At 38.3% G+C, this 13,562-nt stretch overlaps 1 protein-coding gene across 2 annotated transcripts in view; it reads right to left on the reverse strand.

Annotated features, from left to right (window-relative positions):
• Positions 1-315: 315 nt before the first annotated feature.
• The window catches only part of NLK (nemo like kinase), a 127,810-nt gene continuing 114,563 nt past the window's right edge, over positions 316-13,562 (reverse strand). The window contains exons 8-11 of one of the 2 annotated variants that reach the window (XM_040243950.1): positions 12,071-12,157; positions 5,008-5,206; positions 3,995-4,088; positions 316-2,093 (exon numbers count right to left, since the gene is read on the reverse strand). In XM_040243950.1, the coding sequence (XP_040099884.1) occupies positions 2,039-2,093; positions 3,995-4,088; positions 5,008-5,206; positions 12,071-12,157 (435 nt within the window). In that variant the 3' untranslated portion in view covers positions 316-2,038. The remainder of the gene's footprint in view (positions 2,094-3,994; positions 4,089-5,007; positions 5,207-12,070; positions 12,158-13,562) is intronic. The other variant, XM_040243951.1, reaches the window with a different exon arrangement.

Consider the following 13,562-nt stretch of genomic DNA (forward strand, 5'->3'; position numbering starts at 1 on the left):
ACTCTACTATATTGGAGTTTGATTTCACAAGAAAATAGGATTAAGAAAAGTTCGAAAACCACTGGGTTAGATTGACTCTAAGGTCTGGAAAGATGTTCAAATTGCATATAAACAGTATCTCTGAAATTAGTTAATAAGTTTTCAGTTATGTTTTTGGCAATCTAAAGTCTCTGTGAGAAGGTTAAAAAAAAAACCCACAACTAATTTCTTCAAAAGTTGAAATGGAAATATAAATAGGTAATGTCTCAAAACTTTGCAAATGCAGGCTGCAAGCTATACTGAAGAGAAAATAAAGGAAATAAAACGGCTGATACATCTTTTTCAAATGTCACATTTAATGTTTTCACCACTGTACTTCAAATCTACATTGTACAAAGTGACCAGTAAGTGTGCCACGGTAATTGACCAACCTCTGAGATTGTACCTTTCACACCAGTGTCTTCTTGGGCTCTTTTGATACTAAACACGTTTCTCATTCAAGTGAATTGAAATGCTTCAGTTGGGTTGATTCTCAGGAGCCTCGTAAAAAGAAAACAAAGATATTGCACCATCTTTGTTTAGTAATTCAATGTTTGTTTCTTTCACAGCAAATAATTACTTCATTGAAGTTAAAACTTCCAAACATAACTTATTAATAGTCTTCAAATTCAGCTCAGATCACTCAAGATGAAAATACTCTGCTAAATACAGATAACTTACAATAACTTTAACAGTTAATTGTCCATAACACACACCAAGGTTTTTCCTAGACCAATTTTAAGACGATCCATTAGTATTCCTTGTACAGGTGAAAAACGATCTTCAATTTTCTTGTCTTTTTATTTTTAATATAAAAGTTGGAAGGGACATTCAAGTTTCAAGTCTCCACATTGAACTTAAAAAAAAAAAAATAGTCATCATCAGCATGTGGAGGTAAACAAGCCAAGTTGTATAACTCCAGGAGGTAGAGGCCTTCAATTTGTATTCATATATACATATGCACAGAAGAATTCAGTGTTCCAACAGAAAAAAGAATTTGTCAAAAAGTAATAAGTTATTTACTACTGTGACATTTCAAGACTCCCACAGCTTTGCCTAAGGACACAAACACATTTGACATAATTCCCTATGTGCCTTTTTTTGTGGCTTAAAAATTTTTTTTAATTTGTTTTTATCTTTATTTTTTTTTTACTGTCCAGTGCAGGAAAAGTCTCACAAAATTTCACAGACCTAAAATGTGCAAGCTAGTTCTCTCTCTATACAGCAATGTTGGGATTCTTTTGAAATTAGCCCAGAAATGAATTATTTACACACATGAAAGATGCATGCTTGGGGATTCTTTTATGTAAGAAAGAGCAGAAAAACTTCTAATAAAAATAGATTAAATATATATATATATATTTATACTGGGTAAGGAAAACAAAAGTTTAGTCTCTCCTAGTCACAAACTCATTCTCTCTACCCACAACATTGGATTTTAGACAGCACACATCACCGTCACGGCTCTAATGAGAAGCTAATTATAGGGCTTGATCATTAGGTGGCATGCCCCCCTCCCCCACCCCCCAGGTGCAGCCACGATCAGCTCACGTGGCTCCATGATTGGTCGCAGGCAAGGTTTCTAGATTCTTTTGTTTTAGAAAACCCCAAATTTTCAGGAATGGCTCAAATATCAAAATGTATGACTGTCCTTTGCGTGTGTGCGTGAACAATCTCACTTCATATTTTTAAAAAAGAAAAAACAAACACAAAAACCCCAAACTCCCAAATTTGGTTCAATTCTCTTTTGTTCTGAGGTGAGCCATAACAGCTGCACTAAATTCATAAAACATGTGCAACTCTGGGTAAAATATTTTTTCTTCTAAAAGCACAACCACTTTACAAGATTAAAAGTCTAGTAACATTTCTAAATATTATTCCTATCATACAAGTAGTGGTTGTTAATTTAAAACTTCATTAGTAAAATTACAGTACAAGCATGATTAACCTCCAGAATTGCAAATCCCAGACTCCAGTGGAGAGCTACATAACATCTTCAGTAGTACATTATCTTCCACCGTCACTCCCACACCAGAGGAGATGGGGGCATCTCAGACGGCTGAGCGACAGTGGAACTGGAAGAGAACAGAGAGACGGTGAGCCGGCTGTAAGCACCACAAAGGGAGTTCACTGCTGCCTGTTTCCCCCTCTTCCTCTTAAAAAAAAAAAAAATAGGGAGTTTTACCTGTTTCACTTCTCTAACGGTGCTTCTATCTATCCACCTCCAGAGGATATGGGGGTGAATAAATGAGATAGTCTGTGTAACGTGCTTTCCACGGTGCCTACTTCATAATACGAATGGAAGCTATTATAAATAATAATGCCTATAATCAACTGGGAAAATAATATTAAAGGATACAGAATTATCCATTTAAAAGTAGCTTCTCAAAATAAGGTGATTTTAAGTGGGGACCTATTTTGAATGAGCCTCATAAGCATTCTTTTATCAAGTTTTAACTGATAATCATTTAGCACTTGTTATCCACAGATCTGTTTTGTCGGTTATTTCACAGGTCTGTCTAATGTTGTCTGTCTAATGTTGCCGACTAAGATTACAGACTCGAGGCAGCTGGTGTCACCCTGCTTCCTTGGGGCCCAGGATAATGAATAACTTGCACCTGAAAGGCATTAAAACACTTGACTGACTGGGTCACTGACTCTTAGGGAAAAATTTAAAACAAAGTAATTTAAAACCACAGAGAAGTAAAAATGCAACTTCATTCCTTCTTTCTAAGGAAACATACATGGAAGGAATGAAAGACGACTAAAAAATTCTTGACCTTGGTTCAGTAAATTCAATCCCCTTCAACACTATATCCAGGCCACTTAAAAGGAGGAAGTGTGAGGGGAAGGGAAAGAGAAGCGAGGAGGAGAGGAAAAAGGAGTGGGAGAAGGGCAGGAAGAGCACGGCCTCTCAGGTCAAAGACCCCCTACACGCTGCTCTGGGATACCCCAGCCAGACCTGTACACCTTTTTCCTTTGCCGCCCGGCCTGATGTAAGCCTTTGTCAACAGAGGGCGCCCGAGGGGCGCTGCAAGGCCACGGCGTTAGGAAGCTGCTTTCCTTCCAGGTTCTGGTGTGCCTTTTTTCTGGGGGGGGGGGGGCCTTCGGTCTACCCAACTTTCTCTGTTCCCAGCAGGCTCTGTGATGCACCAGCTCAGCCCACCCCTTTTGAAAAGTTTCTTCACCACCCTCAATGCTGTGTTCCTGTGGCAGCTAGCTACTCTCCAAAGAGGTCCAAATCTTAGCCTGGGATGGAGGGGCTTCCTCTGAGTTCTGAGTTTCTCTCTGTTCACTCTCCCTGGTCCAGAGGGAGCGCTTGCTTTTCTGCATTTGCTACTTTGGACTCCTCAGCATCCTCTTCCAGACCTTTGAGTGGTTTGCCATCTTTTCCTAGTTAATGCTTGTTATTAAATGTTCCCTGTTCGTATTACTAGATGGGTTTCTTTCTCCTGTTGGACCATGATTGATACAAGGAGTCAGGGAAAAGAAATGAAGAAGAAAAGGACAAACAGAGCATGAGGCTTGCTAGGTTCTAGAGGAGGCTTATAGCTCTTGAGCCAATCAGACTGTTGGCTTCTTTACTAAAGATATATCAGCAGTCCACCTATAAAATATGATTTTCTTGCTTGCAGTTATCATTAAGGTGGTGGGGATGGTAGTGGGAACTGAAGTGACCACGTCCAACTCCAGGACAGTGGCTGCTGCAGAAGGACGATCCCCACGCACTTGATCAGGCAGCATAATGGTCATCTGGGGAAAAACTGCCAAGGCAACCACAGTGAACTGAAGTGAGAGTGGAAACACATGTTCACATTTTACATGTGCTTTTGAGTAAAGCCAAAACTCAGAAACTTTCTGTTGGACCTTTTATTCATGTTATCTAATCTAAATAAAACAAGAAATACGCTGAATAATAAACTCACAGTGGCATCCTTTCAATTCTAACAAGGAAGTTTGAGTTACACACAGTTACCTAATAAAGCTCTTAAAAGCAGCGGACTGAGGGTTGATGCAGAGAGGCACTCGGTTTCCTTTCTGCTGTTCCAAAATGAACTGGTGAATGATTTCTGTGGAGAAAACAAACATCATACAACCCATGCCAATTTGCAGGCCTGGGAGCAGTGGATTCTTGGCTTAACTCTAGTCAGCATCTGAACGGCATTTCCTAGTGGTTTAGTTAAACCAAGCACACACGTCATCTCTCGGGCAGAATTCAGTGGAACTTTCCTGAAACCAAGACGACAGGTGCTGCTAAATGCAGGCCAACGCTCCCAAAGTGGCATTACAGGGGCTGGAAATCCCACCCGTGGGAGGTGTAAAATAGTGTATAAATTTGAGAGTGCCTCTACTGGGTTGGCATTATACAGGAGCTCTTCTAAACTGCTGGTAATTATTGCCTTTTTGAAAATCACTTAAAAAACCTGAGTTGGTATTTAGGTACATAGTTTCAGGCTGGTCACTTTGGGGACAATTCTTTTCTAAAATGTCCTAGAGCAGACACTTAAAACCACTCAGAATTTTGGATATCATTAACCCCCACCCCAATAGGAGATTGTGTCAGGATATTTTATGACTAGACTATCAGAAATCCTCTTCTTGTCATCATCTAAGGAATGATTCCCTCAGTGGCTGTTTATTCTTTTTAAAGCTTTGCATGTTATATAAAAAAGTCCAATATGTTTCATTCCATGCAATCACACTGAGTGAATACATATTAAATATATTGAGTCACAGTAAGTCAGCTCTAAAAACAAGAACAAAATGTTCATTCCTCTGCCAGACCTTCCCTTGGATATAAAATCAATGTTTTTATAACACACATAGCTTTCTTGGCTTATATACTCTGGACAAACGGCTATATGCAAGTTTTTAAAAATAAACATATAAAGGAGCTTTGATCACCATCCAGACCTCAGCTTTCCACAGTTACATAACAGAAAATGTTAGAGTCATCCCACCTGGCGGAAAGCCAAAGAACACACTCACCTTTAACCTGTCGAACAGAACTGAGGTTCTTCTCAAAAGTGTCATCGAATTTGGGGTTGGTGACGGGCTCAAAGTCACTGGTATAAACTCTTCCAGTAGAGGTGGAAAAGCAACATTTACACATACACGTGTGATATCGTAGTCGCCCTTCATCTAGGTAGGGGTGGGCTAAGGCATCCTTAGCGGATATTCTTTTGGACTGAAATCAAATTGAGAGACCAGCACATCAACACTACAGATAAACAGAACTGTCCATACAGGATCTTTCATGAGCCACAGTGGCTGCTTTATATAACTTTACACTTATACAACTTTACACTTAATTTACGTACGGTACATCCTGCATACAGGAGTGACTGCAGATGGTTGAGGGTAAGAGGATAATTGAATTTAGAGGCAGGTAATACAGCAGTAAAGGGAGTTTTTGACATAAGACAAGAAGCTACTGTTATAAACCACCACACGCTGCCAGAAAGCACTTAGAAATGACTTTCTGCTAAAATCCTGAAAAGTTTCCTACCTTGAAATGGATGTGTGCAGGGTCAAAAATGATAAATATCATGACATTTAAATATGCAATGCTTTGGAAGGGATACATTTACATTTTAAGTAACAGTTGTATTTTCTAAATATGTTTCAGCACTTAGATGTGAGCATGGTGGCAATTTTACAAAGCTGCTTGAAACTTTTATCCTCCTGGACACCAAATCAACTTGAGCAAAAGCCTGACTGAAAGCTGCCGGGGTTAGGCAGCAGCTAATAGCCTGCATGCCACGTTCTGATATCCATCCCAGGGTGAGTATCAGCAGCCTGGGGTTTTCTGGCACTTCAGATCAGAATACTGAGTGTACTAGTTTCCAGTTACATACACCATAAACTTTTAAACTTGCTTCTCCATGAAAAAAGAATAAAGCTGTCCCTTCTTGTAGCTCAGTGGATATGTCAGTGGATTTTAAAGGATTTAAGGATGATTCAGTAGTAGAGAGGAGAACACAAACTGACCCTCTGCCCTGCTTCCAGTCTGCCAGCACCTCACATAACACAACGAAAAATGAGAAAACCATTTGCATTCAAACCCAAAATAACTGGATCCTCCAACTGATTCTGGTCCCTCAAATAATAGAATGTTAAGTATTTCCCTAAACCTGGATTCCCTAGAAAAACACATTATCTCTGATTTTTTGCTATGCTAATATTAAAAAGCCATGTCATGACCTTTTGGGATACGGTAACAAGAGAAATCGGCTGTTGACCTACCAAGAAGAGTTGAATGTGAACTTTACAACCCGGTTTTGTTCCTTTTGCTGCTTATGTTTTGTTATTTGGTGACAGCATTTCTAAAGTCTGACACACTAACATGCTTAGCAACTAAACCTTTTCTTTTTTCCTAAATGAGTCCAACTATTCCCAGAGGCTCTGCTGGGATCAAGGTCTACTGTCAGAACCAAAAAATACAGGACAGTGCACCTTGCCTGGTTCTGGACCCTTCTGAGGCCACAGCATCTCCAGCCAGGCTCACATGCAGGGTCGAGAGCTCTTTGGCTTTTGCTCACTGGTTACTGGCCAAGTCTATTTCTGTTTCTGAGTGAGCATGGCTGATCATGTCAAAACTGGTAGCAGCAGTGACTGAATCTGGGTTTTATCATACAACCATTAAGTCATTTCTGTCAGGCGGCAGATGTCAGAAACTGGGTCCCTGTCAGCTGTGAACCAGCAGATGGAACCTGGTTTCACTGTCAGTCTTGTCTGTCTAGGGATTCTGGTATCTCCTAAAATTTCAGATGCATACCTGGAGAGATTTTGGTGTTTTCCTAACTATGGATGGCATTCTGTATGTTGTATGTTCTGTGGGTACTAGGCCTGGGTCCTCTGAAGTGTCTCAGAGGCTTTACAAAAGAAAAGCCTTTGAACAAAAAGTAAATCAAATCCCTAGCATGCAGTGATCAATTTTCATTTCTCTAAACAAAGTCTCTTTGAAGTGAAAAAAAAAAATCACAAAACTTCTCAGATTTAATAGTGATGTTCTTTTGAAGTATCTGGTGTTACATAATTATGTCCTCTATGTCATAATTACATCTTGTTTCTTGATCAACATCTGTAATAGGTATGGATACTTGTTTTTATGAGATTCTGTTGCTTTATCAAAATTGGCTCTTCTAAGTTTTGAATAAGAGTGATAAAATTTTCCATTTTACAAATATAAATGGATATACTTTGTATACTTCTGAGAGGAGTTAATACATCATATTATGAGATCTCTTAAAATCAAATGGAGCAAACTCCTATTGCAACTGGCTTTTAGAAACAATAACAACATGTTAAAGACTATAAAAAGAAATGGAAAGATATAAAAACATTATTCTTCCCTATGAATGAAGTATTTTGGCTCTTTATAAATTTTTTCTTGCTCAAGTTGTAACTCAAAGATTAAAAAAGCTTTAATTGTGAGTTAATACTATTACTTAATTCCTAGACCACAAAGTAAGCAAAATACTTCTCATAAACAACTTAAAAGTTTTAATAATTGTATACGACTCTCTGGACAAATCAGTATGAGTTAATAGTTAATAAAAATTTAAAAACATCCACCTGTTTTCTTTCTGATTTTACAGTCATGTACAAATAATGCTAATACAATATTCTGGTTTATATAAATTTTAGGTTTTTTTCCCTTCATAAAAAGCCTAATCATTTTGAATTTTTTTCCTACTGGAAAAATTACGTGTTCAACTAAATTAGATAAATGATAATAGGTAATGTGTTTCTAAAAAGAAATTAATTTTTTGTATGCTAAAAATTCTAAAGACTTAATGAGTCAACTTAAAATGTAAACTCCTAATTTTTAGTTAACATTAAGACCTTACTAATATTGAGTTAATATGTGGTCTTGGATATATGGGCAACATAATTTTAATATATGCAGGCTCTTAATTAATATATTATTTAGCAGCCATCAACAAACAGTTAAAAAAAAAGATGGCAAATACCTTTGCGTTAAAGTACATATGTATTTAAAAAGCATAAAAGAAATGTGTGATGAAAGAAAGATGTGCATATTAAGATAACAGATATGCTTTTGTTCATCAAGAGAAAAAAGTGAATAATTGTCTAAATTCCTAATAATTATTGTTGTACTTTTAAAATATTGCTTATCACTGTTGTCTTTAGATAAATTAAGGTCTCTGGAGATTTGTTTAATGTCTTCACTATTTTGAGGTAATGGTTAATCACATCTTTTAAAATTATTTATTGTACTCCATCCCTTTCAGTATTGTTGGTATTATTATAATAAAAGAACCAGCGCCTTTTCATCTCATCATCCCCTGGTTGTTTCTGCTTTTTCCTTATATTTGCCTAAAGGCTCCTGCTACAAGATAAAGATTAGGAGTTGAGTCTTCCATATGAACCATCACAAGGATCTCTGTAAAGAAATGTGATCAGGTACTCCTGACTGTTGTCTCTGGGGTACAAACTCATGGGTACAGCTGCTTATCATCACTACAGACAGCCACAAGGAGCAGACGCGAGGTAATAGACTGCTTAACCCAAGATCAACAAAATAAGAATTAACTACTTCAGACTAAATGGATTAAATAAACTTATTTAATTATGGCTAATGTTCTATTTTAATGGCTTAAAAAAAATCTCATTTCTTTCTTTCTAATGTATCATTAATTCTCAAATTTAACAGAACAAAATCAGAATGAAACATTCTTTAAGCTAGATACGGAGCTCTAGTAACTAGAAAGAAAAGAATCCCTAATAAATCATTCATAAACTAAATTCAGTAAGACCCTATCCTCCTTACTAGATAAATCAAACCTTTTTGTACATAAATCTAATTTGTAACTATGACCACACCAGAAGTTTCATTTAATTAAGTGTGACAATCCCACTGCTGAAGAATAAGGACTACATTTCACATGCAGAACTGACATCTGAAAGGCCTCTGGGGAGATGAACGTGGCATCCAATCTGTGGCTTAGGAAAAGGGCCCTAGAGCTGTAAAGACTATGAGCTCTCAGCAGGTCACGGTCATTAATAAACGTGGGATCTCAGAGAAAGAGGATACCTTACAGCTACAAGAAGTGCAGGTAAAACCTGGGACAGGTGAATTACATGGTTCCTCATTCCTAATCTAAGTAGAACTAATAAAGAGAGTAACATATGCTTGACAAATAAATTTAACCTCAGGGCTTTTAGAAAATCCTCTATGGGCAGAGAGAAATTACCTTTGAAACCTGAAATTCATGTGCCTCTAGTTTTGTTAACCATACAAAAGGTCTTTATGTATTAATCAAAATCTCCTGTGAAAGCTATATAGATAAACTTGCCAAATAAAATAGCAAACTAATGACACTAAATCACCAGCTCATTCAGCAAGTTATGTGGCTGAAACTGTCCTTAATGGCAGGAACTTGACCACAAGAAGGGACTGTGCAAAATAACTGCCACTTTGTCTTGCTCCCTGATCACTAAGAACCTCATATACCAAAGTAAACAAACAAAAGGAAAATACCAAACAAAAAATCCACTTTGTACCAGGAGATGTGATAGCAATAACTTGATCACTCTGACTGGTTCTTGTTCAGCCACTTAGTTGTGCCTGACTCTCTGCGACCACATGGACTGCAGCATGTCAGGCTTCCCTGTCCTTCACCATCTCCCAGAATTTGCTCAAATTCATGTCTATTGAATTGGTGATGCTATCCAACCATCTCATCCTCTGTTGTCCCCATCTCCTCCTGCCTTCAATCTTCCCCAGCATCAGGGTCTTTTCCAATGAGTCAGTTCTTCACATCAGATGGCCAAAGTATTGGAATTTCAGCATCAGTCCTTCAGTAACTATTCAGGATTGATTTCCTTTAGGATGGACTGGTTGGATCTCCTTGCAGTCCAAGGGACTCTCAAGAGTCTTCTCCAACACCATGAATCAAAGGTATCAGTTCTCTGGTGCTCAGCCTTCTTTATGGACCAACTCTTAAATCCATTCATGACTACTGGAAAAACCATAGCTTTGACTAGACAGACCTTTGTTGGTAAAATGATGTCTCTGCTTTTTAGTACGTTGTCCACGTCTGTCGTAGCTTTCCTTCCAAGGAGTAAGCGTCTTTTAATTTTATGGCTCCAGTCACCACCTACAGTGATTTTGGAGCCCAAGAAAATAAGTCTTTTACTATTTCCATTGTTTCCCCATGTATTTGCCATGAAGTGATGGGACCAGATGCCATGATGCTGTTTTTTGAATGTTGAGTTTTGAGGCAGCTTTTTCACTCTCTTCCTCTTTCACCTTCACCAAGAGGCTCTTTTAGTTCCTCTTCACTTTCTGCTGTAAGGGTCATGTCACCTGCATATCTGAGGCTGTTGATATTTCTCCCGGCCATCTTGATTCCAGCTTGTGCTTCATCCAGTCCAGCATTTGCATGATGTACTCTGCATGTAAGTTAAATAAGCAGGGTGACAATATACAGCCTTTATGTACTCCTTTCCCAATCTGGAATCAGTCTGCTGGTCCATGTCCAGTTCTAACTGTTGCTTCTTGGCCTTCATACAGGTTCTCAGGAGGCAGGTAAGGTGGTCTGCTATTCTCATCACTTGAAGAATTTTCCAGTTTCTTGTGATCCACATAGTCAAAGGCTTTAGTGTAGTCAGTGAAACAAAGTAGATGTTTTTTTGGAATTCTCATGCTTTTCCTATGATCCAACAGAAGTTGGCAATTTGATCTCTGGCTCATCTGCCTTTTCTAAATCCAGCTTGAAGATCTGGAAGTTCTCGGTTCACATACTGTTGAAGCCTGGCTTGGAGGATTTTGAGCATGACCTTGCTAGCATTCTGGTCCCTCAAGTAAAAAAACCCTGTTTCCTACAGACCTGGACTCCCTAACAAATCATTTTTATCCCTAATCTTTGTTCTAACCTTTGCAGATTTAATAATCAGGTACAAAGCTGCTGTTTCTCACTGTGAACAAACCAGTGTAAACCTAACTGGTAATTTTGTGGGTATTTTTTCCCTTTAAATATCTGTTGTGTTTTGTATTGGTGACTTCCATGTACTCTTGGCAAGTAAAATTTTCTAAATGCTTTCATTTAAAAAAATCTTCTTTGACAATAGTTATTGGCACAGACGTGATAAATATTTTTCAGATGAATAAATGAAGAACTGAACTTTGCCCCAGAGGAGTCAGGTCTAGAAATGGCATTTAGAAAAGCCACCATTTGAAATGTTATGATAAACCTAGACAGCATATTAAAATGCAGAGATACTACTTTACCAACAAAGGTCTGTCTAGTCAAAGCTATGGTTTTTCCAGTAGTCATGTATGAACGTGACAGTTGGACCATAAAGAAAGCTGAGTGCCAAAGAACTGATGCTTTTGAACTGTGGTGTTGGAGAAGACTCTTGAGAGTCCCTTGGACTGCAGGTAGATCCAACCAATCTATCCTAAAGGAAATCAGCCCTGAATATTCACTGGAAGGACTGATGCTGAAGCTTCAATACGTTGGCCTCCTGATGCAAAGAACTGACTCATTGGAAAAGACCCTGATGCTGGGAAAGACTGAAGGCAGGAGGAGAAGGGGATGACAGAGGATCAGATGATTGGATGGCATCACCAACTCAAAGGACAGGAGTTTGAGCAAGCTCCGGGAGTTGGTGAAGGACAGGGAAGCCTGGCATGCTGTCCACAGGGTTGCAAAGAACTGGACACAACTGAGCGACTGAACTGAAAACCCAGAGTAAATACTTCCTTATGCAATACAATGGGCAGATTTTTTTCAAGTAATGTTAAAAAAAATTTCCCCTAACTTAGCCTGGTGTCAAACTCCTTTTACAAATATTGAGATAAATAAGGATGATGCCCTTCCTTCTCTCTCTTCACGTAGTATTATGTGTTACTACTCGAACTTCTTTGTGATGGGGGAGCATGATAAACTTCAGGCCCCAATTACATGAGTTATCTTTTAAAAAGTCATTATTTACATTGCCCATCTGTTCAAAGCCAGGATATTTTTCTTAGAACACATTTTTAATTCATTAAAATAACATAAAAACAAACACTACTTACTGGATCAAAGACCAACATCCTACAAAGGAGATGAACAGCTTCATGTGTAGCCTGGCTAGACAGGGTATAAAGTACAGGAAGAGATGGCTGCAAAAAAATAAAGAATTCAAATATGTGAGCGAGTCTTTGTGTAAGTAGATGTGGAATAGAACCAATTTATGACAAGTTAAGTACCCAGCTCTAAAGATGTGTGCAGAGAAATCTCAACTCAAAGGAGATGAGTATTCCCCTCATTAACCAGTCTTCAAAAGCAACAACTGACTTTCAGTGCATATTTTATATTGCATGATTACCCATTGAAGGTCAGAGTACAAAAGAGCCTATGAAAACTGAAAGGTAATCCTGCAAATATGAAACCCCTATTAGCCTTATATTATACACACTTTGGCAAGGGAAAACCAAACATGCCAAGGGATGGGAGAAAAGATTAACAGCCTCGGCCACTTGCAAGTAAACTGTGCAAGTAAGCATGTGAACGATGTCTTATGTCAACATTACCATAAAGTTGCCAAAATGCTGAAGGAGCTTTAGGACACTCAGGAATTTAGAGTCTTCTAAGAAAGCATGACACTGCTTTTGCTGGTTCCAGCCATACTGCCTTTAGCACTGATTACTCACTCAGTAATTGTCTTTTGTATTAGTAAGTGGCAGGCATATCCACACACCCATATCTAACCCTTTTGCACTGAGGCAGGAAGATGATTCTAATGAGCCTGGAAGCCACAGAGCTTATAAAGCTGTTAGTTTGCTGCTTGGCAGATGAATGGTGTCACTGCTCTCTCACTCAAGTAACACTGAAAGGTCCCCTTGTATCTTGACCACAGCCTTAGAATCCTGCCATGACAACTACTAGCATCAAGTATTCTATGTATCTGCCTCCTTGCAACAGTTAAGCCGTATAGGAAAATCCAACAAGAATAAGAAGACACCTCAGAATCACCAGAGGATAATTATTCACCTTACAGATGTTTTCTTTAGGATCCTGAGTTAACAGGAGATAGAAGGAGATGGGAGTTCTACTTCACTAACTAATCAACATGTCTGAATCTCAGTTCCCTAAAAAGAGGAGGCTGGACTAAACAATCTCTGAAGTTTTGTTCTAACTGTACAATACTTGATAGGATTACTACAGATGAAAAGCACTATGCTCACAGAACTCATACATAGTTGGCATTCAGGTATTTGTAGACCAGTTTACTACTCCTGGGTGCATTCACCAACGAGTAAATATGCAAGCCTATGGCAGCTCTAAAATTATTTGTGTTAGTCAAGAGAAGGAGTGGGGGTTGTGGAGAGTGTAGGGAAAAGGTTTTAACCTACGATTTAACTTACACATATTTTCTTTAAGAATTTTTTTATCGTAGAAAATGAAGTCATTTGATAATCTTGAAAGATTCTGATTCTTGGTTTAACTGAATAGTTGTCCTCTTTTTCACTGATTTGTATAGGCAGACAGCCAAATTCCAGTCAGTTTTTACTGACCAAAATGTCT

The sequence above is a fragment of the Oryx dammah genome, unplaced genomic scaffold (genome assembly GCF_014754425.2).
Source record: "Oryx dammah isolate SB20612 unplaced genomic scaffold, SCBI_Odam_1.1 HiC_scaffold_8, whole genome shotgun sequence".
Lineage (NCBI taxonomy): Eukaryota > Metazoa > Chordata > Mammalia > Artiodactyla > Bovidae > Oryx > Oryx dammah.